The following is a 27282-nucleotide window of genomic DNA, read 5'->3' as shown; positions in this document are numbered from 1 at the left end:
GTTGCTTATTCTCTGAAAAAATCGGGAGTCATTCGACAAAGGTACTGAGGCAGCATGAGTCCAAGGGCATAGGGATTAGAGTTCTGTGGGCACTTTCTAGCATCAAGTTTACCCTGTCATCTAGGTCTACAAGGGATCTGAGGGTCTCTAGGTTAAAAGGGGAATGATTTATTTTTCGCCAGGCCTACAAATATAGCAAGAGGAATGCATGATCATACTCTGAAACTGTTCTAATAACTACAATCAAAACAAGTCGGTTGTAGGAGTGGCGCATTGTTGAAATCTCTCAACTTGAGTGGGAGGGAGCAATGCTATTTTGCTGATGCACATTCAGTGCCTGCGGGAGATGTTAGAGGCATGAAGCATACAAAAGAAAATAATGAGCAGATCTAGTTGTCCATCATGTTCCCCAATAATCTAAATGCCAGTGTTCAAACTCCATCGTCGATTAACCTGCAACCTAGGGGTGGGTAATTCTACTGTAGTCTCTTGACAGTGCTGCAACATGAAACCATACTTCTACTTATGAATTCATTTGGTAAATAATTGTAAAATTTCTTCAAAAAAAAAAACTACTTTTAATGTAAACATAGTCCTTTTGGACTCATAATATGGAGCTTGAGGAAGTAAACTAAGAAAAAAAAACTCTGGCTTTTACCAGTAACAATGTATTGAATTGTAGATCGACACGAACCTGCTAAAATATTGGTTTCCAGGATCTCTGTATCTGCAGGACGCTTTCCATGAACTTTGCTGAGGTCATCAAACTGGTAGCCAATGGTTTGTTGTTTTGAAGAACAAGCATGTAAAGCTGTCAGCAAGCCTTCTTGCTGTACCAGAAGAGCCAGGAGGTGTGAAGCAGTGATGCAGTCATAAGGTTTGGTACTGGTCGAAAGGTCAAAAGCGGCCTGCAGAAGTATTTGCAATTTCTCACTCTCCTGTAAGGTGGGGGAGAATAGAGTAACATTTAATAAACAGTTCCAGCCAAAAGAAACAGCCATGACAACTACCCAAAAACACACAAAACGACTTTAAACATGTTCCAGAGTGTAATTGTTTCTGACAGGATAATCAGATACAGGTTTCTGAATATAACCTTTGTGGCTCTGATGTTTGTACATGACTAAATACTCCAACATATACCCTGTATCTCTGTATCTTAGGCAGTCCCTCGGAACCCAGGATGACTTGCTTCCACATTAAAAATGAGCTCGCAGGTGACTGATTAGTCCAATGCGGGACCTACAGTCTCTGTCACAGGTGGGGCAGACGGTGGTTGAAGGGGCGGGTGGGTGGGGTGCTTGAGTTGACGTGCTTCCGCTTGCTCCCAGCGAAGAGACTCGAGGTGTTCGGCGCCTTCCCGGATGCTTCTCCTCCACTTTGTGCAGTCTTGGGCCAGGGATTCCCAGGTGTCGGTGGGGATGTTACACTTTTTCAAGGAGGCTTTGAGGGCGTCCTTGAAGCGTTTCCTCTGCCCACCTGGGGCTCTCTTGCCGTGCCGGAGCTCCGAGTAGAGCGCTTGTTTTGGGAGTCTCGTATCGGGCATGCGGACAATGTGACCCGTCCATCGGAGCTGATGCTGGGGACGTTGGTGCGCCTATCCTGCCAATGGATACAAGGCTTCATGGCAGCACCCTCGCTCCAAGCACTGGCATCTGCTGGACTACGTCATCGTCCGAGTGAGGGACCGCAAGGACGTCCGCATCAGCCGCGCCATGACAGGAGCTGATGACTGCTGGACAGACCACCGCCTAATCCGCTCTGTCATCTCCATCAATGTAGCCCCAAAACAGCGGCGGCAACAGAAACAATGCCGCAAGAAAATTAACGCTAGAGCACTCAAAGACCCCGCTAAGAAAGCCCTATTCAGCCTGTGCCTCACAAACAACCTGACGACTCCCAGTGATGCAGAGACACAGAGTGCCCACAGCGTCTGGTCTGCACTCAAGGCCTCCATAATCAGCACCTGTGAAGAGACGCTCGGTCACTCAACCAGGAAACACCAAGACTGGTTCGACGAGAATGACCAGGAGATCCAGGAGCTAATAAGCCGCAAGCGCAAGGCATTTCCAACATATACAATGATGGGATGAATGCAGGCCAGAAGAAAATCAGGGAGAGCCACTGGAAATTCCCGAGATTGAAATCACCAAAGGTCTGAAACCGGGAGTCAAATAATAAAGGTTCTTTGGCAGATCTTGTGGACAGAATTTGCAATATTACAGTAATAAAGTAATCTTCTGGTCATGTGTATCCCCAAAAATCTGGAATGTGTGACTGAATGCAGAAGGTAATGTGAGTAGATAGCATCAACAAGGAACAGCCATACATGGTATTTGTTTTATGTGGTTCACTGAACATTCATCAAGGGTAAAAATGTTAGATATCTAAAAAGACAGCTCTACTAACAAGACTGAAGGTTTACTAAACTGAAAAATAGGACAGAGTCAACAGTCCAGTAAATTTACTTTTTGTTTATTCATCAATAGGAAGCGAGTCACAATGCTATGTTATTAGAGTTGGAACCACAGACTGTAAATGACAAGAGAATTAAGAGTCCATGATACATTTTCAACTTGTACATCTATCTATCTTCTATCTATTATCTATTATTATTATATTATATATAAAAGGATCGATCTGTCTGTCTGTCTGTCCTTCCGTCTGTCTGTCTGTCCGGCTATACACTCTAAAGTTATAGAGCGTACCTACACGTGTGTTACGTCGAAAGAAAGCTTACCGTTCCGGAACGGTCATAGGCGTATTTACTTTTTGGTCGGACAAAAATTGTTCGCACATTATACAAAAAACCTTCAAAATTCCACTCATTATCCACTCATTAGCATTGACTGACGTCAAGGTCGACCAATCATGTGCCGTCATGATTGACCAATCCTACAGTTCAGTCACCTGATGGTTGACCAATCGGTGTGTGTGTGGGCGGGACTAATCGTTTTCATCTCAGGGATCTGTCAGCCATTATACAGCAGCCAGGGCAGCTCAAAACTTTGCTAATCCAGGTCAGTTTCTTTTTAAAAAAAATAAGATTTACCAAAAATGTTTCATAAGTACTTTAACTTTCATCTTTGAAGGTATTAAAAGCTAGAAATGTTTAGGTTAAAAAACAGTGCAAAACGGGCCTAGGCTTCTCCAACTGTCGACAACCCAAATCCAGTCCCAGGCTTCCGGCCCACACATCCACCAGGCCCAAAAAAGCCCTGGAAACTGCTGACAACCCAAATCCAGTCCCAGGCTCCCGGCCCACACATCCACCAGGCCCAAAAAAGCCCTGGAAACTGCTGACAACCCAAATCCAGTCCCAGGCTCCCGGCCCACACATCCACCAGGCCCAAAAAAGCCCTGGAAACTGCTGACAACCCAAATCCAGTCCCAGGCTCCCGGCCCACACATCGACCAGGCCCAAAAAAGCCCTGGAAACTGCTGACAACCCAAATCCAGTCCCAGGCTCCCGGCCCACACATCGACCAGCCCCAAAAAAGCCCTCGCAATGCGGGGCTCCCCTGCTAGTATATATATACACAAAGTGAAGTAATTCCTTTCCTTGTTTGAATTAGTGTTTGCAAACAGGGAGCTCATTTTCATCAAGACACATACAAACTCATATACATACAAACAGATTTAAATAGTATTTTAAAGATAGTGATGACATGCGATTTGGAATGCACTGCCCGAAAGGGTGGTGGTAACAGATTCAATAGTAACTTTCAAAAGAGAATTGGATAAATACTTGAAGGGAAAAAATTGCAGGGTTATTGGGAAAGAGCGGGGCAGTGGGACTAGTTGGATAGCTCTACCAAAGAGCCGGCACAGGCACCCCTTCTGTACTGTATGATTCTACGATTCAATGAAATACTGCATAGTACTTGTTTAAAATGATGAGTAGAGCAACGCGGAGCTCCAACACTCAACATGACAGAGGCGGAGAGCACAGGTTCAATCCCTCATGTTACTGAGCTGTGTGCCATGTACAGGGAAGGCACTGTTCCACTGAAGGACAGGAAAACTGGAGTGAGACATGTTTGTTGGTGGTCGCAGTGAACGCACACAGCTCACTGAGAACTAGAGTTAAAACAACAAAAAATATGGTTTCACCCCAATATTGTCATATGTGTGAGTAAAAGATTTGTTAATGGCCTATTTTTGCTGGAAGGCTTTTGAATCAAAACTTAAAATTTCTCATTTAGTGTAATAAAATTTAAGCCAATTACATCATCACTCTGCCCCTGTTTATCAGAACACTACTTTAGTAAAATCCCAAAACTGGCTTATTAGCCCAATGTTCAATGTAGAACAGAGTTGAGGGAAAAAAGATCCAACTTGGTATTAATGCATTGGATGAACCGAGGACAATCTTTTCACAGAAAGCACCTCTATGCAAATTAAACCACATAAGCCCTCTTTAGCAGGGAAATTAATAATATAGCATGCTAGAAAATTAAGAGTACAAGCTAGAATGAGAAAAAGCCATTCAGCCTCTCCATTCATTGAGCTTCATGTACAGGGCCCCAAGACAAGACATTTCTTGCCTTGGCAATGATCCTGCATTACCATTTCTCTCATTTGAATTCAAGACCTTTCCTATTCTGCTTGAAGAAGTACAAGATTATGTGTGAGGCTTACAGTTTAAAAAAGATGAGGGAAGTATATTCAACAATATTACTGTAGGGATTTCACAATAATTTTGAGATTTCCTACAGTTCCGAAGATTGAATTTTGATTAAAGAATACCTGGGTAATATACCTTTAAAAATCCAGGGACTAAAATGGCCGCCAGACCGCATGGCAGAAGACAAAAAGGACTTGAAAAGGCAGCCTGCTGTGTCTGTGAAAAAAAGGTTCAATGGCTGACCAGACTGCCAATCAAAGGCAGTTCAGGGAGTTTCCCCTCCCTGCAGAGACAATCGATGTGTTTACAGAAACTGCTACCCAAAGGATTAACCACTTGAGACTCGTTTCAGTCTGACCACGAGGACAATGACTTTTGTTTACACTAACCTACTCAAGCAATCAAGGAAATAGACATGCTTTTTTTCAAACCACGGCAGCTTTATTCAAAAGCCCATCACAGACAATGAGGACACTTTAAACTGCAGCTTTATTCAAAAGCCCATCACAGACAATGAGGACACATTTAAACTGAAAAAAACCCAGTTTAAACGAATGGGTGATTCATCCAAACCCATTACAAGACAATGGGGACAGTTTGGATCCCTTTTGTTTAGCCCAGATACATCCGGATTTGGGCGGGCCCCAAATGGGGTATAAAAGATAGCTTCTCAGAAGCCTCTCTCTCTCTGTGGCCTCGCCTCCATGCCCTCTACAACGTGGGGGCCTGCCTAAAGGAGTGGAACACCAGCAGTTTACTTTTAAAATACTGGGGTGTTTTTACTTCGGGGCAGTGAAGATCAAAGATCGCAGGGCATGGAGCAGGCGTTTTTCATTGGTGAGCATATATTTTTCTGGCCCATTACAAGGCAACTTAGAATAGGTATAGGGGTGGAAATTAAGTTAGAACTGTGATTTTAGTCGATTTTCCCTCGTTGTGTCCGTTCTATCCTCCCCTATTTAAGTAACCGTGTTGCACGAGCAGATAAGGCTGTAGTGAACACCGAGAGTAGCTGTATTAAAGTGCTGTTTTTAAGTAAAAGCCACTAAGCAAAGGTGCTGCAGTGAGCAAGGTGTTTCTATATTAAAAAGTGCTATTAAAAAGGGTGTTGCACTAAGCAGAGAAGTGCTTCAGTGAATACTGAGAGTAGCTGTATTAAAAAAAAAACACTTTAAGTAAAAGCCACTAAGCAAAGGTGCTGTAGTGAGCAAGGTGTTTCTATATTAAAAGTGCTATTAAAAGGGTGTTGCACTAAGCAGAGAAGTGCTTCAGTGGACACTAAGGGTTCTGTATTAAAGTGCTGTTTTTAAGTAAAAGCCACTAAGCAAAGGTGCTGTAGTGAGCAAGGTGTTTCTATATTTAAAAGTGCTGTATTTAAATAAAGGAGTGTTGCACTGAGCAAAGTGCGCTCTAGTGGACACTAAGTGTACTGCGTTGAGTAAAAGTACTGTATCGAGCATAGGAGTGTTGTATTGTTTATTTTTAAGTTGTTTCTTTCTTTTTGTTTCAATAAATACTGGTCTGTTTTGCACCCAAACCACGAGTCACGTTTTCTGTCTACATCGCTACCGAATAAGTCCGGCGGTCAGAACCAGGAATAGGAGAGCGCTTCGAAACCGCACGGGGATCCCTGGAGCAGCTCAGAGGCTTCTGACTGGCCAGAGACAATAACCCCAACCCCGTTGTTAATTCCTACATTACCAAATTTATTTTTGGTTCCATTTCACTTTAAAATCTAAATATAGAATACTAACGGATCTCACGTGGCACTGCTCATGACAAGTCTGAAAATATGCTATTTTATAACGCCAGGAGCATTAAATCATACAACATACAATGCATACCAGCTGGAGCTGTTGTTAGCCTGGGCTCCTCTTTGAAAGCCACAAAGTCTAAAAGGACCAGAGCACAAAATATGGGTTTAGAAATTTGCCCCCTCTCCCGATCGACCCCCCACTTCTGGTCCCTTTCTTTACATACCTGTGGGCTGCCACTGGGGATGCGGCGGCCCGATCTTCGAGGCCGCTTCTCCAGCGAGCTGCCTGGGGACGGCAACTAGGTGTCCACATCTTGCCGGTTAGATGAAAATGAGGCCCAACATTGTGTGCGCATTGGGCCTTTCCATTGAGGCGCGGGGATTATTCCCGGATTGTGCCTGCTTGTAGCCACAAATTAATTTTTACCCCATGATCTTCTAGTTGTTCAACTGCTCCTTGTGGAGAAGTGTTGTAAATAGGCACATCCCGAAATCAATTAGAGGCTAATTGCTCAGGGATGCAAGATATTGGGCCAGATTTTGCTGAAAAAATAGCAGCTGCTGATCAACGCACGCAGTTATTAATGCACAAATCAGCTCGCAACTTGCAGCAAGGAAGAGATATGCCATGAACTGCGAATCGCCACAAGTTGCTGGCTGATTTGCACTGCTCCAGCGTTAACTTTGTGAAATCTCACGCTTAACCTCCCCGTGATTTTCATGAAGATGCTGCATTTGTACATTAATTGCCCATTAAACTTACCACAGAAAGTTAAGTCGTAATTATCAGCATAAGTACCTTTTTAAATTGTTAATGACTGCCAATCAACAATTAACACACATACACACAGGATATCAAACAATCTGAAACAACAGAGCCTGCTAAAAAAAAATATTCAAAACCTATTGATCAATTACCAAACCATTGCCTTAAGTCTGTTACCTGTAATCCTAAAACTGTAGCTGGAAGTTTCTTCAAAAGATCATAGGCTAAAAGTTTCAATTCTTCAAAGGTGCTGTTCAAACAGCCTAGTAAAGCATCGGCATAGGCCGGCTGCAAGACATCAGTCATTTGCATCACTCTGTAAGTCTGACCTGTAGAAAAGCAGTTTGAAACAAAGTACAAAATCACTAAATTCATTATCAAGACAGTAAATGCTTATTTTTTTTGTTAAAAAGAATTTGCAAACTTCACTATACTGTATGGAAATTTTGTTTCCCAAAACGCTAAACACTCCCTACTGTACAGGAATCGAAACTGTATTATAATGCTGACATAAAATTGCTTTGACATTAAACATTAGACAGTTTATTCCCATCTTTACATGAAAGCACCTACTATTGAAGTTATAAGAAACTAACTAAAATCATGTAAAATTAAGCATGGATGGTTAAAGACATTCAATGACTTTGGAGAGGCAAGGGATGTTGAAGACAGACTGGTAGTTTGCAAGGACAGAGGAGTTGAAGGGGTTTATTTGAAGAGAGGGGTGTTAACAGTAGTTTTGAAATCAAGAGGGACAGTACTTGAAAAGAGGGAGCTGTTTACGATATCTGCTGACATAGAGGCCAAGAAGAGAAGTTGGATGGTTACTAGTTTAGTGGGAACAGGTCGAGATAGCAAGAGGTAGGTTTCTTGGACAAAATGAGCTCAGCTAGCGCATGAGGGGAGATAGGAGAGAAACTGGAGAAGAATGTGGGTTCAGAGCTAGGGCAGGCATAATGGCTTGTAGGACAAGAGGAAGTGGGGGAAACAAGAGAGGCAGCTGAACTGATCGTCTCAAATTAGGGATGAAAAAGTTCACATGTTCCTCACATTTGTTGTTGGAGGTCATGGTAGAGCAGGCAGAGGAAAAGGAGTGCAAGGAGAATGTGGTAGTGGAGTGGAGAAAAGAGACAAGGGTCTATCTTTGCTCTCCAGGATGATCCTGGATTAGTGTGTGGTTTTGGCAGGAGAGCGAGGCCCGATAGCACTTGATATGGTCCCGCCAGATCTGGTGATCGATGGCTAAACCAGTTGTGCGCCAGATACACTCAAGTCTGCACCGCCTTGGACTTGAGGGAACAAAGATGGGGGTCATACCAGGGCGAACAACCAGGATGGGAGAAAGTAAATGTTTTGCTGTGGACAAGGGTATCAAACGTGGTTATAATGCGGACATGAAATTGCTTTGACATTAAACATTAGACAGTTTATTCCCATCTTTACATAAAAGCACCTACTATTGAAGTTATAAAAGAATAACTAAAATCATGTAAAATTAAGCATGGATGGTTAAAGACAATTCAAAGACTTTGGAGAGGCAAGGGATGTTGAAGATAGAGTGGTAGTTTGCAAGGAGAGAGGAGTTGAAGGTGGGTTTATTTGAAGAGAGGGGCGTTAACAGTAGTTTTGAAATCAAGAGGGACAGTACCTGAAAAGAGGGAGTTAAACAGCTCGATGGCTGCAGAAGTATAGTGGCAAATGGAGGGCTAAAGGTTAGGCAGTTGTGTTTTAGGAAGTGCAGTTGTAAGCGACGTGGGGGGGGTACTTTTTAGTAGCATTGTCCCAAAAGCACAGCATATGATCACATTCCATCTAACTTACCCTCCAAATTTTCAAAAACTTCAGCAATTATTCCCAAGAGACTCAAGACAGTGAATTTGCTTGGGAATGAAGCACCTGGAAACAAAGCTTGGAATAGTCTGTCACACACCCAGACCATAAAATCCTGGAAGATAAAAATAAAAAGTCTATGCATAAATACTGATTTGCTCCCGCATTTCAGTTGTAACAACTAGTTTGTCTCAATTTTAAATAAAACATGAATTTTTCACTATAATCAAGGTTATCATATCTGTACTGCAAGAAATCTCATTCAACCTTGTGCTGATGATGGCAGTGTGAAAATATTAGGAATTTCCACCATAAAACATGCTTGCTCATGTCACTTGTCCGCAGTGTTGACCAAGACTGGGAACTCACAATGGGGAAATTGCAACACGGTGCGTAGTTCCTACCACTCTGGTGTAGTGTAGCAGTAACATGTATCGCCTAACTGCTGCTTTTAAAAAACACAATTGATAGACAAAAGGGACCGACAATACTCACTAATAGGGTCGTCTTTAACTTCTGAATGTTCAAGGTTCAAATTTTAGAAAATAATCTCATATTTGTAAGTTTCTGCATCACTGAAATGTAATCTTGATGGTAATCATTAAAAATAAGTAACAACACGTAATCTTGCTTGGTGGGACTAGCCATTGGGACTATGGAGCTCAAGGTGATGAATTCTTTGGCTCCCCTTCAGCTAAACTAAAATTGGATTGAGGGAAAGGGTAAGTCCTTATAAATCTTGGTGGGTTGTGGGCCACCTCCTATTACACAGTGAGGGACCTGGAGAAGCCATCCAAAAAGAACAAGACGTCTCTGTGCCATTTCATTCAGTTACTTAGTCATTCATTCCCTTAGTAATCCATGGAATCATTCATTGTTCAGTTAATCTATTTCTGGGCAATGACCCAGCCTTCATGATTATACTTGGAAAGACTGTCATAAAGCATGCAGATCGAATGCATATTCTCATTTGCTTTTATATAATACTGCATTTCATCACATCCCAAGTCTGCATATAGTTTGTTCTGTGCCACGTAAAATCCGCAACATTTTTACAAGGGAACGAAACTTCGCTAGGATAAACTGAGGCAAAGATAAAGTTTTCCATAGGATTTGACCAAGGCACAGATGGACGTTCATCCTTAAATTTAGCACTGTCCTTAAATTAAAACAGAAGTTTTACTGGATACATATTATTCAGTCTCAGTCAAAGAAACAGAATACTGAATATTTTAAATAAACCTGATAATCAATTGCATTGCGCATATCCAATTTTAATGATTCAACAAAACTACAGTCATTTATATTTATATGTATGTATCTGTACATAGTGCTCTAATTAAATCATTATTTTGTACCTTATACCGTTGGAGCTGAACTTCTGGAGCTTGATCATTTGGTTTTTCTTCACACATAGTACTCTTCTGCCTATTAACAGTCTGAGTTTGTTTATAAAGCACTTGGGAACTGTCCCGTAGCCTGCAGAATAGCTGCAGAGAAAATTGAAAAGATAGTGTAAATACCAAAAAAACTGTAAATATTATTGTTACCAAATTCTATATACTGATCATGAGAATCCTGCTAGAAGGAAAAATACAAAGAGAGAATTTTTTTTTAAATTGTCCTACCTTTCTCATTAACCACACAATCTGCTGCCTCATCGCAGGAGACTGACTGTTCAGGTTATATGGCAGGAAGAATTTTATTAAAGCTAGCTCTTGCTGAGATAGAGCTTCTGTACTGCGGTGTGTCTCGCACACCAAACCCAAGGCATCTAGACGGACCTGTAATAAGAATAATTTATATTTTTGTAATTTTGTTATTTTAATATTTCCCTCTTCCTCCAAATACTGTGCCTTTCATATTAATGCGATCGCTGACTAGAAAAGATCTACAGTACTATTATTGTCAATTGTCCTGTTTAGACCAGCACTTCACGTCTGCACATTGCTGTATCCAAAAACCCAACTGAGAACAGTAATAAGAGCCTAGAGCCAATTCTTCATTGCCCTCACCCATTTCCTAACATGGCTGCCCTTCTCAAAATGAAGACCTTCATCTAATAGCCAGAGTAGTCCTGACAACATTTATACTATTCGATCAGTTGTACATGGTAATTAGAAAAGATGAGCCCTGATACAATTGCCCTGTTTCCAAGGTACAGTGCCCTGTTTCCAAGGTACAGTGCCCTGTTATCCTGCATATAGCCTAGCCAAGAAAAGGCAAACTCTTCATGATTGAGAGTCCATTATTGGGTACCTCAAAAACCTAAACCTCTGTATCCGACAACAATCTTACTTAGAAATTTTGACAATTTAAACAAATGCCTAGCATACCAAGCATTAAGGATGTTTTGAAGAGGGGTGATTGAAAGACAGAAGTGCCACACACAGCAAAATATTGAGATATCAAAAAACGCTCTATGCCTGCTATGTAGATCCATTTCACAGTAAGCAGCATCAAATCCTAAATGATTAACCTCAGTATTGTAATTTGTTGCAGTTTTTGGTCAGGCAGGAGCCCGACATGCGCAGAAACATCACTACGGTTTAACGTTTCCAAACCACCACGCAATCAGCACATGCAAAACTTCTGTTTGTCCAATAACCAGTGCACATTCTCTCCACATAGTAACACACCTCACTTATTTAAGTCCAGAGAATTTAGGTGAAGGCAGGCAATAGCTGAAGCTCAGGGGTCCCTCCACCTCATGTGTGTGCTGGAGTTTAATCTGCTAAAACCGCACAGTTTACCAGCACTGAGTACTGGCAAACTTCCCACTGCTTTACTGCCAGGACCACCTACTTGCAAGTGCACAGACTTGCAGGGTTATTTGGAGCCGAGTGGGAGGAATGAAAATTGTCTGGACACATCTTATATGACACAAACTAAACCTTCAGTGGGATTTTTCCATCATTTAAGAATGATGGAAAAGGCTGAAGCGCTCTTTTATCAATTACTGTCTTCAGGATAAAATTGTCATCCAGCAGGACATCTGGTACCAATATGAATCAGCAATTAAGACAGCTGCCTCTCGTATCCTCCACTTCAAGATCCTCTCTTGAGCAGTATAAAGTTACAACACCAGACTGGACGGTACCCATTACCATTTTCCAGAAGGTTAGCCCGTCGCTCATGATGGTGAGCAGAGATCAGGCTGCCAATAAAATGCTTAGAACAGACACCCCAAGCCCATTCTGTACGATGCTACCCAAACTGTGCTTATGGTCACTAAGGGACACATGCAATTTAATAGAATTCAATTGACCAGTTTCAGAAGGGAAGCTCCGCTATATCCACACTGCACCTCACTTTGTAGATGATGCCCAAGTACTTTACAGGGCAGAGGAGTAGCCCTTGTACAAGGGAGGATGTGAGCTATGTGCCATGAATGATTTCTTATTTGTGGATGGTGGAAGTTAGGAGAGCATGGCAGAAATCTTGTGTGGAGAAGACAAATGTATGGATTAGGATTTCAGTAGAAGAGGAACAATAGGGCAACCTTTCCAAGGTGGAAGGAGGTGATATTGGTAATAGATGGGATGCATGGGAGGTAATTAAGCTTGAAGTAATCAAGCAGCATTCCAAGGTTCCGAACCTCTGGAGTTAGCTGGAGAAGGAATCCAGGGGAGGTTAATGGAGTCAAGAGTGTGCACGCATAGTTTTTTTGTGGGAGCTGAAGGGAACAATTTAGATTGTCAATATCAGTCTGCAGTTTCTAGCACGGTTCTCCAAGACCATTCTCATTCTGCCCCGTAACGAATAGCTATTTGATTAGTACTTCATTAAAAGTCCACCGAAAGCCAGAACCGCCTGGAGTGACTGACAGCCTAACATGAGGTCACAGGCCTCAATATTAAAAAGGTTCTCAAATCGCTGTACATACCTGTTCATGCTTGTGAACCAAAGCCTGCTTGATCAGGCCAACAGGTACCAGTTGGTCCCACGCAAATTTCTCAGCAGTGCTCCACAGTCCTTGAGCTCTAGCTGCTCTCAAGCAGGTCATCAGTGCTCCAAGAGCACCTCTACTGCTGAAAGGACCTAATGCAAACAGACCAAGGATTTTGTTTAGAACCAGAAAGATTTATCAATAAACCTAATTTTGAAGTACATTTCTCCAAATCACTAATCAGCAAATATAAAATTTGCTTTTATTAACAGTTACTCTTTAAGTGGAGGTTTTTCGGTCAGGACTTGCACACAGATTATATGCATTTCATGTGGGGGAGGAGAGAAAAGAGATGCACTGATACCTACTTACCTGATGTGCATGATGGACCTATCCCAAGGTTTGTACAGGATGAAAGAAAGGGGAAAACAATAACAGTGCAATATTTAAATGACGGCTATTTTTGTATGGAAGCTGCAATTTTTGTTTCAGAGTAGAAAACTAGAGAACAAGGGATTAAAAACTATTGGAAAATCTCTAGCAATAATTTGGATATTGACCAATGTTGCATAATAAACAGCCTTCATGTACAATATGCAAATCTCCCATTTACAAATTCTAAGTCTTAGTAAAAATACTTAATTTCCTTTTTTATAAAAGCACATATTTTAAGATACTAAAGCATAATACTAACCAGTAGCAACATATGGAAACCAAGCAGACTGAATATCTGGACCCGGTTTGTTAGTTAAAACTAGTAAGTATCTAATTTTGGAATGGACATTTTTCAACCTAAGTGACAGTTCTCTGTTGCCCTGTTAAACAGGGTGCACTCACCATCAATTACCTTTATCCTACAGTCAGTACGATACTACTAATTATTTATTATTTTAAGCGTTTGTCACTTTTGTTTTAAGCGGCCTAACTTGTGACTAGTTTCCCAATTGGTGTTTTCACTCTTCTGCTGAAGCCCTATTTTTTGGGAGATTGAGGCACTCCCATGTCATGCCTCAGCCTCTCTGGAAGTGGGGAATTTACAGAGAATGGGAATGGGAAGGCCAAGCAAAGTTTGGGTATTATTTTTTTAAATTTTTTTTTAAAGAAACTATTTTAGTCATAACACGAAGGAGCAAACTGCAGAATATGGAACTAGACTAACATTATAATTCCAGATAGAGGTCTTATCTTGGGGAGTCATTTTTATATAGAGAGATTTCTATATTAATTTATTTTGCTCATTTCCTGATGTATGAATAAGATCTCAAAAACCAAATTGCATATTCATGATACAGGAAAAAAAATTCCATACCAACAGTTCCGTTATCAACTGCAACCACAAAGTAATTATCTAAGCTTCTAAACAATTAATTATTGCCTTTCATACCCTGGCTACCATAGCCTGAAAAATGTCAACATTTCTGCAATCAACCAGATCTAATCATCTTTTCTAAAATTGTGGTTCTTTAATGCTAAACAATGAGACCATTAAAAAAAAATTCATTGCATTAACATTCAAAATCCTCAAAAAGTTAAATATTGGAAAGTTGATTTAAAACAAAACTCTGATGGTTAGGATAAAATTATTTTTTGGAGCGATTAGGCGATTAAATGCAAAATTTTGCCCTCCATGAATTTAACAGTACTTTTATCAGAGGAAGTGAACAAGTATGCATCAATAAAAACAGACAGGGAGCTGTTCTTCACAGCATTACTGATAACTGAATAAAGCTAATCACCACTGATACCCTGGAGACCATACATACATGAATTACCGTACCTTTTACATTGCCAGAAGTCCCATGGCGTTTCAGTGAGAAAAGGGTTGAGTATTGAACACGGAGCAGTGATTTGGCAAGAGTTAGGGGAGGTGATGAAAGGGCAATGTCAAAGTTTCGATTTTGAAGCCTTTGAAAGTAGGGAGAGATGAAGCAAAGCAGACAGATTTAGGAAGGGAGTTCCAAAGAGGAGGACTGTGATGGCTGAAGGCGCAGTCATGGATGGTGGCACAGATGAAGGGAAAGGGTGCAGGGGGTGGGGGGGGTGCAATAAACAAACAGTGGTCCAGACGCAGAAATAGTGTGAGCTGGAACAGGTTAAGAAAACAGAAGAACCTCCATTTACACAGCATCTTTCATGACCTCAAGATGTCCCAAAGCACTTTACAGCCAATTAAATACTTTTGAAGTGCATTTACTGCTGTAGGGAAACTCAGCAGCCAATCTGCGCACAGCAAGGTCCCGCAAACAGCAAATAATGACCAGGTAATCTGTTTCAGTGATGTAGGTTGAGGAATAAATATTGGTTATGCCACCGGGAAGAATTCCCCTGCTATTTGTTTAATAGTGCCATGGGATCTTTTACTTTCACGTGAGGGGGCGGACAGTGCCTCGGTTTTACGCTGCATCCGAAAAACAGCACCACTGACAGTGCAGCACTCGCCTGATACAGCACTGAAGTGTTAGCCTAAATTATGTGCTCAAGTCTCTGGTGTGGAACTTGAACCCACAATCATCTAACTCAAGAGACAAGAGTGCTACCACTGAGCCAAGGCTGAACCAAGGCCACAGAGGAGAAAGCTCTCCACCATTTGACAAGACATTACCAAATCAGCACCACCTCAGCAGTTCACTCACAAATAGAAATTCTCAGCTAAGCGTGTGTGTAATGTTTCAGCCATGTATTTTCAGCAAGATTTAAACATTTAGGACTAAAAAGAAATTGCAACCTTTCCAGCTGCAAATATTCAGTGCTGTGATGTGTTATTTTTCACCTTTCTGCTTAGCTTCTTACAGTAATAGAAAGTGAAAAGCCAACAGACAGCAGCACTGTACAATGCTACGTTCAACTCTTATTTCGGAATCCCCAGTCCCTTGCTTTTAGTATACGCTTTACTCTTCTAAAAATACAAACTAAAATAGTATTGCATACAGTTTTTAAAAGATCCTGTGCACTCTACAGGGCACTGGAAACCAAGTTAATTCTACCATAAAACATCAACCTAGTACCACCTCATGCTTCAATGTAACCATCAGTACTGGTCTACATAGGAACTATTCTGTATTGCTTAAATGTAGCATGAAATTGCCAATTTTATTAAAAGATAAACAGGGCCCAGTTCTGGTGGAAATGTAATCAATTTTCTCTTCTCGACGGTGAACAACCTGCTGTGCAGTTCCAGCATTTTCCGTTTACATACCAATGCTAAAACTTAGTATTTTCATCAAAGGCCAATTGCAGCCTTGGCATTTCCTCCATTGTAATATTACATTTGAAATAAACAATATTCAAATACTGAATTTGAAAATTTTAGGATGAACAAAAACAGATTTACAAAAGGGTTCGATTTCTTGTATGACAATTACCCAAATTTGTCCAAAGACAGCAGGAGTTTTTTTTACCCTTTGCAATAAAGTGTTTGGTCAGATTTTGGTACAAAAGATGCAGCGAATATAAAAAGGAAAGCATTAAAAAGCTGCAAATTAGCCCTTCTAAAAAATATCTACAAATTGAAAACGTCACCAGTTAATCAGCTGGATAATAGATGACAAACAATTGCAAACCGTTCAACCTGTGCAAATGTCTTTACTATTGTTCCTCCATCCTACTCACCAATGTTGCTGCCCTTGTCAGAAGACCGAAGCTCTTTGATCATACAGGTCAGGCTGTCAGGATTGCATTTCAGTAGTTTGGGAAGATAGTAGTCAATGATGTAAGTTGTTTGGCTGGGCTTCTCCTCACATAGTGTCGTAAGAAATGGAGAGACCCAAGTTTCATGCCATTGTTTAATCCAATTGCTGGACTGGGATGAAGACATCAACTGATTCTTATGACTCACAAACATTTTTTCCAATAGGTCACTTGCATATGTTGCTAGCGACTGATCAAGCATTACCCTTAGAACTTGTTTAGGAATGGAGTCATCCACAGTTAGTATATGATCAGTACCCAAATATTCCACTAAACAACTGAGTGAAACATATTTCCCTTTGATGTGCCATTCCAGACCCAACAAGCTCTGTGTCATATTTAAGAAGAAAGGATCTGTCATTCCACAGGAATCATCAATGGTCTTCTGGTGAATTTTCAAAATGTTTTTAAATACAGTTTTTGTCTGATGTCTCACAGCATCCAAAGGATGTTCCCAATGTGTCCATACGTATTCCAGCAGCTTCTGAATGGCTTCAGAGTTTCCGTTCAGGGAATTTTTCAGGTACTGAGAGCACGAGTCTGAATGAAGAGCATCTAATGCAGAAATAGTCCAAAGACTCAGAATCCTGGAAATTGACATTGCCATACTGGATTCCTTCAAACTGAAATAAGAATAAATCAGTGACACAGCAGCACAACTTTTACCAATGTTAAAATACCATGCGGTACAGTCCACTTACTATACCCAATTCATCATAAGAAACCTCAATGTCCAGGAACTTTGTTAAAGCAAGCAGGAAGCCAATAATTCTGCAAATAAAGGGCCTATTTTCCTGTCCTTAATACCCAGTGTGTGCTAGTTCATGGACTGGGAAGAGGGAGGAGACCCCGAATGCTGGGTGTCCACCTCTTTTGCACATAATGTGCATCTCTGATGTGCCACAGAGAAAGCTCCCGCTTGAAACAGGTGGGAGCTTCATTATAATATGAAAATGATGCAGAAGCACCATTCTGACACCTCCTACATCTTTTTCCAGCCTTTATGCCAAGTCTATGTCACTTCCAAACAAAACTCATACATAATGGGCATCCAGGTGTGGAGCAGTATACAGGCATCCAGGTGTGGAGCAGTATACAGGCATCCAGGTGTGGAGCAGTATACAGGCATCCAGGTGTGGAGCAGTATACAGGCATCCAGGTGTGGAGCAGTATACAGGTATCCAGGTGTGGAGCAGTATACAGGTATCCAGGTGTGGAGCAGTATACAGGTATCCAGGTGTGGAGCAGTATACAGGTATCCAGGTGTGGAGCAGTATACAGGTATCCAGGTGTGGAGCAGTATACAGGTATCCAGGTGTGGAGCAGTATACAGGTATCCAGGTGTGGAGCAGTATACAGGTAAGTTTAAAGGAATGGCAAGAAGATTCATGCAGCAGTTTTGGCACCATTTCTGGACAGCTTTTTCCACCCCCTCTTAGCTTCTTATGAGCCTTTGTGCCTATAGTGTATATATTTTTTTGCCCCTGGCACCCTTGTTGGCATTAATTGGTTTTCCAATGAGAGTTTCTCATCTGAGGTGCTTGGAAGAAAAGGAAGACCACTGAAGGGATGCCAGGTTGGTCCGGCTGCATGAGAGGTGCTCTATGCCCACACGATGGCAACTGTACATTTGTAGGTAATGTCGCATCTACCTGGCAACAACTGTGGGAGCAGTCTTCACATGGTCATGACCTTTAGAAAGTCAGGTGCAGTGCTATGCCATCTGACAAAAGGCTACTTACTGCTAACATACATCTCAGGGCTGACACGGCCAATGACAGGGCGCACCAGCTGAAAATCTGTCTCCATCTTGTTCCAAGCATGCTGCAGTGCAGACTGACAGGGATGGTGTTGTGGAGTGGCAGAGGGTGACCTTCGTTGCAAACATCTCAAGCAGCACCAGCTCCACTTCATCAGCTATCGAATAGGAGTCAGGTGCTCGAGGGCTCTGTCACTGGCCTCCAGATACGGGCCTGAACGTGGAGTTTCCTTTCCCTTTATTTTTGTCTTTCACCTCTTAATCCTTTGCCCCTTCAACCTAAGCAAAAGCTGCTAATGGCTAGAGATGAGCCTTTCTCAAGGCTCTTGGGTTTTTGTCCTCCTCTAGTGATATTTCTCTTCACTCGTCCCCTCCAAATTTGACTTGCACACACCTGCAGCTGAATTGATGAATAATTATGTAAGCGGGCTTACTGAGCAAATTTGAGTACTTAACAACTCTGGCGGGGTTAACACCCATTTTTAACCATTTAGACCTCACTTACCACTACACGAAAATCAGCCCCAGGATATCTAGCAAAAACAAGGTAAAATGTACTGTAAAAGTTTAGCGTGTATTCATTCACATTTTATGCCCTCTAAATAGAGGACAACACCTTATGCATCTCATTGTCTGGATTCTGTTGTATGTTTTTGTTGCATAGAGATCACATTCTGTTTGAAAAACGTATCAAACTGAATGTAATCTCCCAGGAGCTACTCTTGCACAACTAGGCTGATATACATGCCAAGTTTTTCTCCTTGGTTGGGGTGGGGGCGGGTGGGAAGAAGAGAGAATAATAAAGAATAGTAAAAGGGCAGTGATTTGAGCCAGGACTACTAACTCGGTGCTGAAATAAACTTGGATATCAAAATACTGAGTTAGCTGCAATGCTAGAATGTTGGGGCTCTTGATTGGAAAAGCAAATTCGAATCACACTCTTGACTGATTTTTAAAAGTTGGATTTTCCACTGGAGGTTCAGTTTCATCAATCTCGGCTGGTTCATCTGGGAGGACAGGAAGAAAAACTGGAAATGGCACAGTACATTTCTCAGGTAGGGCTCCTGGTTCATCAGCCAAAGATGAGGAGTGAGATTTAGCGCAGATTTTGGTTAGCTTGACTATCCTAAACTTTGGATTCAGGAGGGCTGCTGTAGGCAAGTGGGGAAAGGCAACAAAATACATTGCTTACATATGGGGAAAAAAGTGATTACTTTCATTTCAAATCAGAATAAATAACCTAGTGAGATTTAGAATTTAATGCACAAAGGCTTTAAATTAGACTACAGATTTGTTGATGTTCCAACTCTAGCCAAATTAGGCTTCAAAAACAGGTTCAAACATAAATATTTAGAGTTGCCTCGGTATTTTGGCATATTTTAAAAGAAGTAGGATAACAATGCAGACTGCATTAAGTTTGGAGCCAAAAATAGCTGCAAGTATTTCAAAGAACTATTCAAGAAACTCAACCAAAACATGAGAATACAATACAAGCTGCTTGCACACTTTGCAGGCTATGGCTATATTGCCATTACACTGTCCATTGCTTTACATTAGCCTAATAACATTTCCATTAACTTGAAATGCTTATTTACATTAGTTCTTGCTAGCTGCTCAGAAAACAATGCCTTCTCAATGTAGGCAACAAGCAATTATGGTACAAATAGGACAGATGAAAGCCTGTTATCACAAAAAATGTAACCAGCTCCAATGATTGTAGCTATATGACTTTTGATACAACAAAACCCCTCTTAGCATTTTAATGAAGTGTTTTAATGCACCAAACAAGACTTCATTATAAACACAGCTTTTTGACTATTTTTTAAAATCGCAACCAGTTACCAGTCTTTGCTAAAGGAGAAAGGGATTAGATAGCACTTCTGTAATTTCAGTAATAAATTGGTGTAAATCTTTTTTTTTTTTTTAAAAAGACCTGTAAATCCAAGAACCCACATGAATACGACTTGACTTTAGAATACAGGTGATCCATCTTGGATCTGCTTACCGTGCGTTAAGTGACAGCAACACAGTCAATATGTCTAGCAGAAGTTGATCGCCACTGTCTCTCATTCTTCCACTTCCCCAGTCCAACATTGCCAGTGTCCCCTGGCTTAGGAAAAGAACTGCATCATGAGGAGGTGTAGCATTGTAAAGTCTGCCGCAACTCTGAATTAGCCATCCTGGTACATCATGAACTCTTTTCGTGGAGTTAAAAAGCAGGTCATGAACCTTCAAAAAAAAAGAAAAAGGTGTGAGCCAATAAAATCAAGTCAATTTAAAAACTACTGGGCCAAATCTTGCTGGAGCCAGGCATCTCGCAGCGTATGCTGTTAGTTAAACTTTTTCCTCCACCCTTCAGGTCGAAATTCTTTGCGTCATAACTTGCTGGAAATACAAGCTGATAACGGCATGGCGATGGTAACGAGGCATCTGGAACCTTGGTGACTGACAGGACCAAGAGTGTATTAACTTAACCAATGAGATTTAAGGGTAGAGAAATAAATAGAGTTAAAATGGAGAAGACGGGTGAATTAAAGTCAAATCAGGTACAGAAAGTAAAATAGAGACAGTAGAGAAGAGTAAGAAAAAAAATGTAAAATTTAAAAATAGACATCTTTAAAATCTCTGACAATTTACTATATGCAGGAATGAGATGGAATACTTTAAATTGCTCCCATTTTGGGTCAGATAGGTTAATTGGCATTGCAGTAACAATTATCACATCGTTAAAGGGGTACGTGCACTCTTAAATCACCAGTCCTAACTTTCTGCAGCGAGCTTAATGGGCAATTAATGTGCAAATCCAGCAAATTCTTAAACATAACAGGAGGCTAATAGAGAGATGCCGTTTGTGTGAAGCAAATGGCGGAGTGGCGTAAATCGACCAGCAAGTTCTGGAAATTCGCAACTCACACCATATCTCTTAATCCCCTGAACTTGCTGGCCGCTTTGTGAATTAATAACGGCGTGTGTCATTAACACATCATTATTTTTCCAGCAAGATTCGGCCCAAAATTTTCCTCCATATGTTCCCTGTGCAATTTACCTCTTTCCAAAACGAAAAGCAGGGGTAGAGCAATGCCACTTGTAAGAGCTAACTATGAACAAGGAGTGATTTGAAACAGCAAAGATTATGGGGCAGTTGTGGGAAAATGGAGTTGCAGAGGATACAATTATTTTGCAGTTGTGGGTCTGTCCTAATCAATTTCTCCTCTTACTAGCAATTTCAACTTCAACATTAACAGCCTGCTTTAAAGTGCCAGGTTTCTGTGTCTCTGCCTTCCTAACACTGAAGCAAGTATCCAATTGGTTACTGAAACTGCTCCTCTTACCAGTTGGCAAGCACTCAGCTCTGCTCACCGACACTGATTAAAATTAGTCTGAAAGTGACAGAGAAAACATTAATTTTGGGAAAAGAAAATAATAGTGCCCAATTGCACTTCTCACGCTGTAGTCTGCTGTTGGTTCTTGCGGATGTGTATGTCGCAGCACATGTGGCTTTATTACCCCCCTGATGGAGTGGTACACGGCAAAGTGCCCAACTCCCGAGATATCTTGTACAGCACAGAAATTGAGGGCAATGCAACATGGTGCATTAACTGTCCCCACAGATTTGTGTGGACCAACTAGTACACTTCAGTCAAAGGCTACCTGGTGAGCCAGAGTTCTTCAGACACTGCTCATTTTGTCAAGCAAAAGTAGCTAGTCGTCAATAGATCTACTGGATCTCATGGCACTCTGATGCCCGCTCCTCCACCACTACAATATACCCAACAATGTCTGCTGCATCCATGTTTTTGGTTAGAAAAATCCTACAATATTTACTGTTATCCCACTATTAACAACTTTTCATCTTCATTATCCTCACTAAAGTTAAGTCTAACCTGGAATATAATGCTTTTAAACAGCTGCAGAATGCCACGAGTTCCTCATTAATTCACTTTAACTAAGGTCTGAAGTTAAATTGGCCTTTTTTTCAATCAGTATTTTTAGCTTGTTTTTATAGGAAGTAGCATTCAGAATAGTACTGAACAAGGACTAATAGTTTGTTGAGGCTTTCTCCTGATGTTTCACCTTTTACACACATCTATTTTTCACTAAGATTTACCAAGTCGGTCCATAGATACCTTACCCACGCCTAAATAGCAGGCACTGTACTCCAAATAGCAAATAATTGCGTGAAGTGCTTCAAGAAGTGTTGACAATATAGTTAAGGTGCTATATAAATGCTAGGTTCTTTTTTTGCTTTCAATCTTAGTTATACACAGCTCAGAAAACGACATTTTCTACACAAAATAAAACTGGAGCTCCATTCATGCTGCAAGTCTGCAGCATAATTTCAGACCTGTATGGGGCAGACTGTTTAACTTCCAACTCTGGGATACAACTTAGGCTGAGTTAAGATTCAATGTTATTTGCATTAGAGTGCAAGGGGTCGATTTTCATTCAGCAGTCGGGAAGGAGGCAGGACTACAACTTTCGGGTTGTAGTCCCGCCTCCATCGAGATGCGGCCAATCCACACGATTTTCCCTTGATTGACGTTGTTGAGCCCGCCTAGCGGGCTCAGCAGACCAATTAAGGGCCACCCGGCAACAGGTGATGTCACAGACTGAAATTTCATCTGTCAAGAAATATCAGTGTTTCACAGCTGTTTGAAGTTGTCAAACACTGACAGTCTTACTTCTAACCTGAGTCCTTCTACGCAGACTCAGTTAGAAATCTCGCCGGCACTGAAAGCTGAAGGCTGTCACTTTTGACAGCTCGCGGCCATTCAGCTTTCAGTGCCGGCTGAATGATGGACTCCCGAAGCCTAGAGGAAGAAAGGCTGTAAAGGTAAGTACAGGTAATTTAAACTTCTTTACACACTTTAGACACACCAAACACACTTACCTTTGCACTCATGCACCCATCACTCACCTGAACACCGACATCTCGACCCCTCCAAGTCCTTCATCCAGACGGCCCGCCTGCTCTAACCTGGCGTGGTTTGGAGCAGTCGGGAATCCCACACGACACCCTTCAAAATAGGGATTAGACTAAAAACTGCCTGTTAACAGGCAGTTAATTGGCACTAATCCCTTCCCGCCTGGTTTCGGCGGGTCCCAGTGCGGGGCGGGTACCCGCCTCCTTTGAAACTTACGTGGAGGCAGGTTTTGAGCAGGATGGTGTCGGGACCCCCGAATTCGGGATTTTTGCCCCCCCCGCACGCCTAAAAAGCCCGCCTCACAGCACACTGAAAATCAACCCCCAAGTCTCTACTCGCAACTTCCTGCCAGTGGGAACCAGCCTCAAAGCCTGTAGGGTTTACTGCCATTCAGTCTAGGAGCTGAATCAGAAGGTAGCATAGTAAATGAGTAGCAGGCCCTGAATTTAACAGCAGGACCTGTTTAAAATTTAGATTTAGACAAGTTGAACGAGTGGGCAAATACATGGCAGATGCAGTATAACGTGGATAAATATGAAGTTATCCACTTCGATAGGAAAAACAGAAAGGTAGAGTATTATTTAAATGGTGATAGATTGGGAAATGTTGACGTACAAAGGGACCTGGGTGTCCTTATACACCGGTCACTGAAAGCAAACATGCAGGTACAGCAAGCAGTTAGGAAGGCAAATGGTATGTTGGCCTTCATTGCAAAAGGATTCGAGTACAGGAGCAACTGTCTTACTACAGTTATACAGGGCCTTGGTGGGACCACACCTGGAGTAGTGTGTACAGTTTTGGTCTCCTTACCTAAGAAAGGATACACTTGCCGTAGAGGGAGTGCAGCAAAGATTCACCAGGCTGATTCCATGGATGGCAGGACTGTCGTATGAGGAGAGACTGGGTCGACTAGGCCTGTATTCACTAGAGTCATAGAGTTTTACAGCACAGAAAGAGGCCCTTCGGCCCATCGCGTCTGCGCCGCCCATCCATCCCTGTCCAGTCTAATCCCATTTTCCAGCATTTGGTCCATAGCCTTGTATGCAATGGCATTTCAAGTGCTCATCCAAATGCTTCTTGAATGTTGTGAGGGTTCCTGCCTCTACCACCCTTTTAGGCATTGAGTTCCACATTCCAACCACCCTCTGGGTGAAAAAGTTCCTCCTCAAATCCCCTCTAAATCTCCTGCCCCTTACCCTGAATCTATGCCCCCTTGTTATTGACCCCCCTACTAAGGGGAAAAGTTCCTCTTTGTCTACCCTATCTATGCCCCTCATCATTTTGTACACCTCAATCAGGTCCCCCCTCTGCCTTCTTTGCTCCAAGGAAAACAACCCCAGCCTGTTTAGTCTTTCTTCATACCTGAGGCGCTCCATCCCAGGTAACATCCTGGTGAATCTTCTCTGCACCCTCTCCAAAGCAATCACATCCTTCCTATAGTGAGGTGACCAGAACTGCACACAGTACTCCAGCTGTGGCCTCACCAGCGTTTTGTACAGCTCCATCATAACCTCCCTGCTCTTATATTCTATGCCTCGGCTAATGAAGGCAAGTATCCCATATGCCTTTTTAACCACCTTATCTACCTGTTCCGCTGCCTTCAGGGATCTATGTACATGTACACCAAGGTCCCTCTGACCCTCTGTACTTCCTAGGGTCCTACCACTCATTGTGTATTCCCTTGCCTTATTTGTCCGTCCAAAATGCATCACCTCGCACTTTTCAGGGTTAAATTCCATTTGCCACTTTTCCGCCCATCTGACCAACCCGTTTATATCGTCCTGTAGCCTGAGGCTTTCCTCCTCGCAATTTACCACCCCACCAATTTTCGTGTCATCTGCGAACTTACTGATCATACCTTTAGAAGAATGAAACGTATAAAATTCTGACAGGGCTAGACAGACTGGATGCAGGGAGGATGTTTCCCCTGGCTGGGGGGTCTAGAACGAGTGGTCACAGTCTCAGGATACGGAGTAGGACAAGATGAGGAGAAATTTCTTCACTCAGAAGGTGGTGAACCTGTGGAATTCTCTACCACAGAAGGCTGTGGAGGCCAAGTCACTGAATATATTTAAGAAGGGGATAGATAGATTTCTAGACACAAAAGGCATCAAGGGGTATGGGGAGAGAGCAGGAATATGGTATTGAGATAGAGGATCAGCCATGATCATATTGAATGGCGGAGCAGGCTCGAAGGGCCGAATGGCCTAGTCCTGCTCCTATTTTTCTATGTTTTCTATGTTTTTTAAACAGGTGTCCCGATTAAAAGTCTGGCTGGCTGTCGGGTGGGCGAGAAGGCAGCCGGGGAGCGGAGCAGAGGTAAGTCCGACATGAGGGTGTGGGGTGTGGCGGGGGTGGGGGGGGGAGGTGGGAGGTATCGGCTGATCACAGTGATCCGATCGTGTGGAGGTAAGCTTGGTGGGCCAGGTGGAAGCACTCCTGCTCCTTCTGACCCACAGGCAATGCTGTAAAAGCACTTACCTGATGGACCTGGCCCTTCACACCTCCCTTCAGCTGTCGGGCTTCCCAAGGCCCGGGAAACAACAACAACAACTTGTCTTTATATAGCGCCTTTAATGTAGTAAAACGTTCCAAGGTGCTTCACAGGAGCATTAAAGTACAAAATTTGACACCAAGCCACATAAGGAGATATTAGGGCACATGACCAAAAGCTAGGTCCATGAGGTAGGTTTTAAGGTGCGTTTTAAAGGAGGAAAGAGAGGTAGAGAGGCGGAGAGGTTTAGGCAGGGGATTCCAGAGCTTAGGGCCTAGGCAGCTGAAGGCACGGCCACCAATGGTTGAGCGATTAAAATCAGGGATGCTCAAGAGGCCAGAATTAGAGGAGCGCAGATATCTTGGAGGGTTGTGGGCCTGGAGGAGATTACAGAGATAGTGAGGGGCGAGGCCATGGAGAAATTTGAAATCAAGGATAAGAATTTTTAAAATCGAGCCATTTCTTAACCGGAAGCCAATGTAGGTCAGCAAGCACAAGGTGATGGGTGAATGGGACATGGTAAGAGTTAGGGCACGGGCAGCAGAGTTTTGGATGACCTCAAATTTATGGCGGCCTGCAGGCATTAAAACTAAAAGTTAAAAGTTAAATTGGAGACACGCAGCCTCCTTAAAATATTTTAATGACCAACCCTCCTCCTGAGAGCCAGTTGGTCGCCTGCCCCGACCCGCCTCCGTTAAAACTGGATTGGAAGCGGAGTGCGGCCTGGTTGTTAACCCTTGGGAGTTAAAATGAGCACCATGGTTTCAGGCAGGAGATGATCTTTGGTCCATCTAGCCCACATATCCATAGCATTCCCTTGGTGCATTTCTAACAATCCTGAATCCCATTTGTTGATTCAAATAGAATCTTCTAGTACAATGGAGCTACTTAAGCAGGATTTGATTCCAAGAATATTACATTCAATTCAGATATAAAATTATTCCCCGTCACTGCAAGATATGATTAAGCTCAACTTTTGATCATTTAAAATAAAGTTACTTGCCATCTTTCCAAAATCACTAATTTAATGATCAAAGACTTCAAATAGGCTCCAAGAGTCAGTAAAAATCTTTTTTTTTTAATAAAAATCTATTTTGATTAGTTATTATTAGCAAAGCATTAAATGTTGTGGTCACTCTCAATACTTAACTGGCAATGGTATTCTGAATCTACATGTATGTTTAATCTTCAATATAAAAAAAAGCCTTGAGCTAAATCAGGCCACATCCTTCTCAGAGCAGCCTGTTAAGTGGCAGATCATTGCTCATCTTCTGGCGCTTCATGTCAAACAGGGAAAAAATTAACTTCAAACAATCTCTCCAAAGAACAGTCCCACTCACCAACTTTGGCAACAATTCATCACAATCCACAATAGTCTTGATAAACAGAAGTGCAGCCATCCCTGCTGTACTCTGAACAGTCTGTAAGAAATCTCCTGCAAGGCAGTAAAAAAAACAGATTTGCATCTATTTCTCCAACAATTCCAGTAAGATTAGATGGCTTATTTGACATTCTTAGAAATTGGGAAGAGGAGGAGGAGAAGGGATGG

At 42.1% G+C, this 27282-nt stretch overlaps 1 protein-coding gene across 1 annotated transcript in view; it reads right to left on the bottom strand.

Annotated features, from left to right (window-relative positions):
• thada (THADA armadillo repeat containing) overlaps positions 1-27282 on the bottom strand; it is a 502870-nt gene that overhangs the window by 443962 nt on the left and 31626 nt on the right. The window contains exons 8-16 of the mRNA XM_085980649.1: positions 27074-27168; positions 20320-20543; positions 16478-17178; positions 12866-13020; positions 10608-10763; positions 10338-10469; positions 8971-9094; positions 7327-7478; positions 695-938 (exon numbers count right to left, since the gene is read on the bottom strand). Of these exons, the coding sequence (XP_085836775.1) occupies positions 695-938; positions 7327-7478; positions 8971-9094; positions 10338-10469; positions 10608-10763; positions 12866-13020; positions 16478-17178; positions 20320-20543; positions 27074-27168 (1983 nt within the window). The remainder of the gene's footprint in view (positions 1-694; positions 939-7326; positions 7479-8970; positions 9095-10337; positions 10470-10607; positions 10764-12865; positions 13021-16477; positions 17179-20319; positions 20544-27073; positions 27169-27282) is intronic.

The sequence above is a fragment of the Somniosus microcephalus genome, chromosome 3, assembly GCF_052327205.1.
Source record: "Somniosus microcephalus isolate GS21.2 chromosome 3, FLI_Smic_1.0, whole genome shotgun sequence".
Classification (NCBI taxonomy): Eukaryota; Metazoa; Chordata; class Chondrichthyes; order Squaliformes; family Somniosidae; genus Somniosus; species Somniosus microcephalus.
The sequence above is the reverse complement of the archived record's forward strand: the minus strand, read 5'-3'. Positions and strand labels throughout refer to the sequence as shown.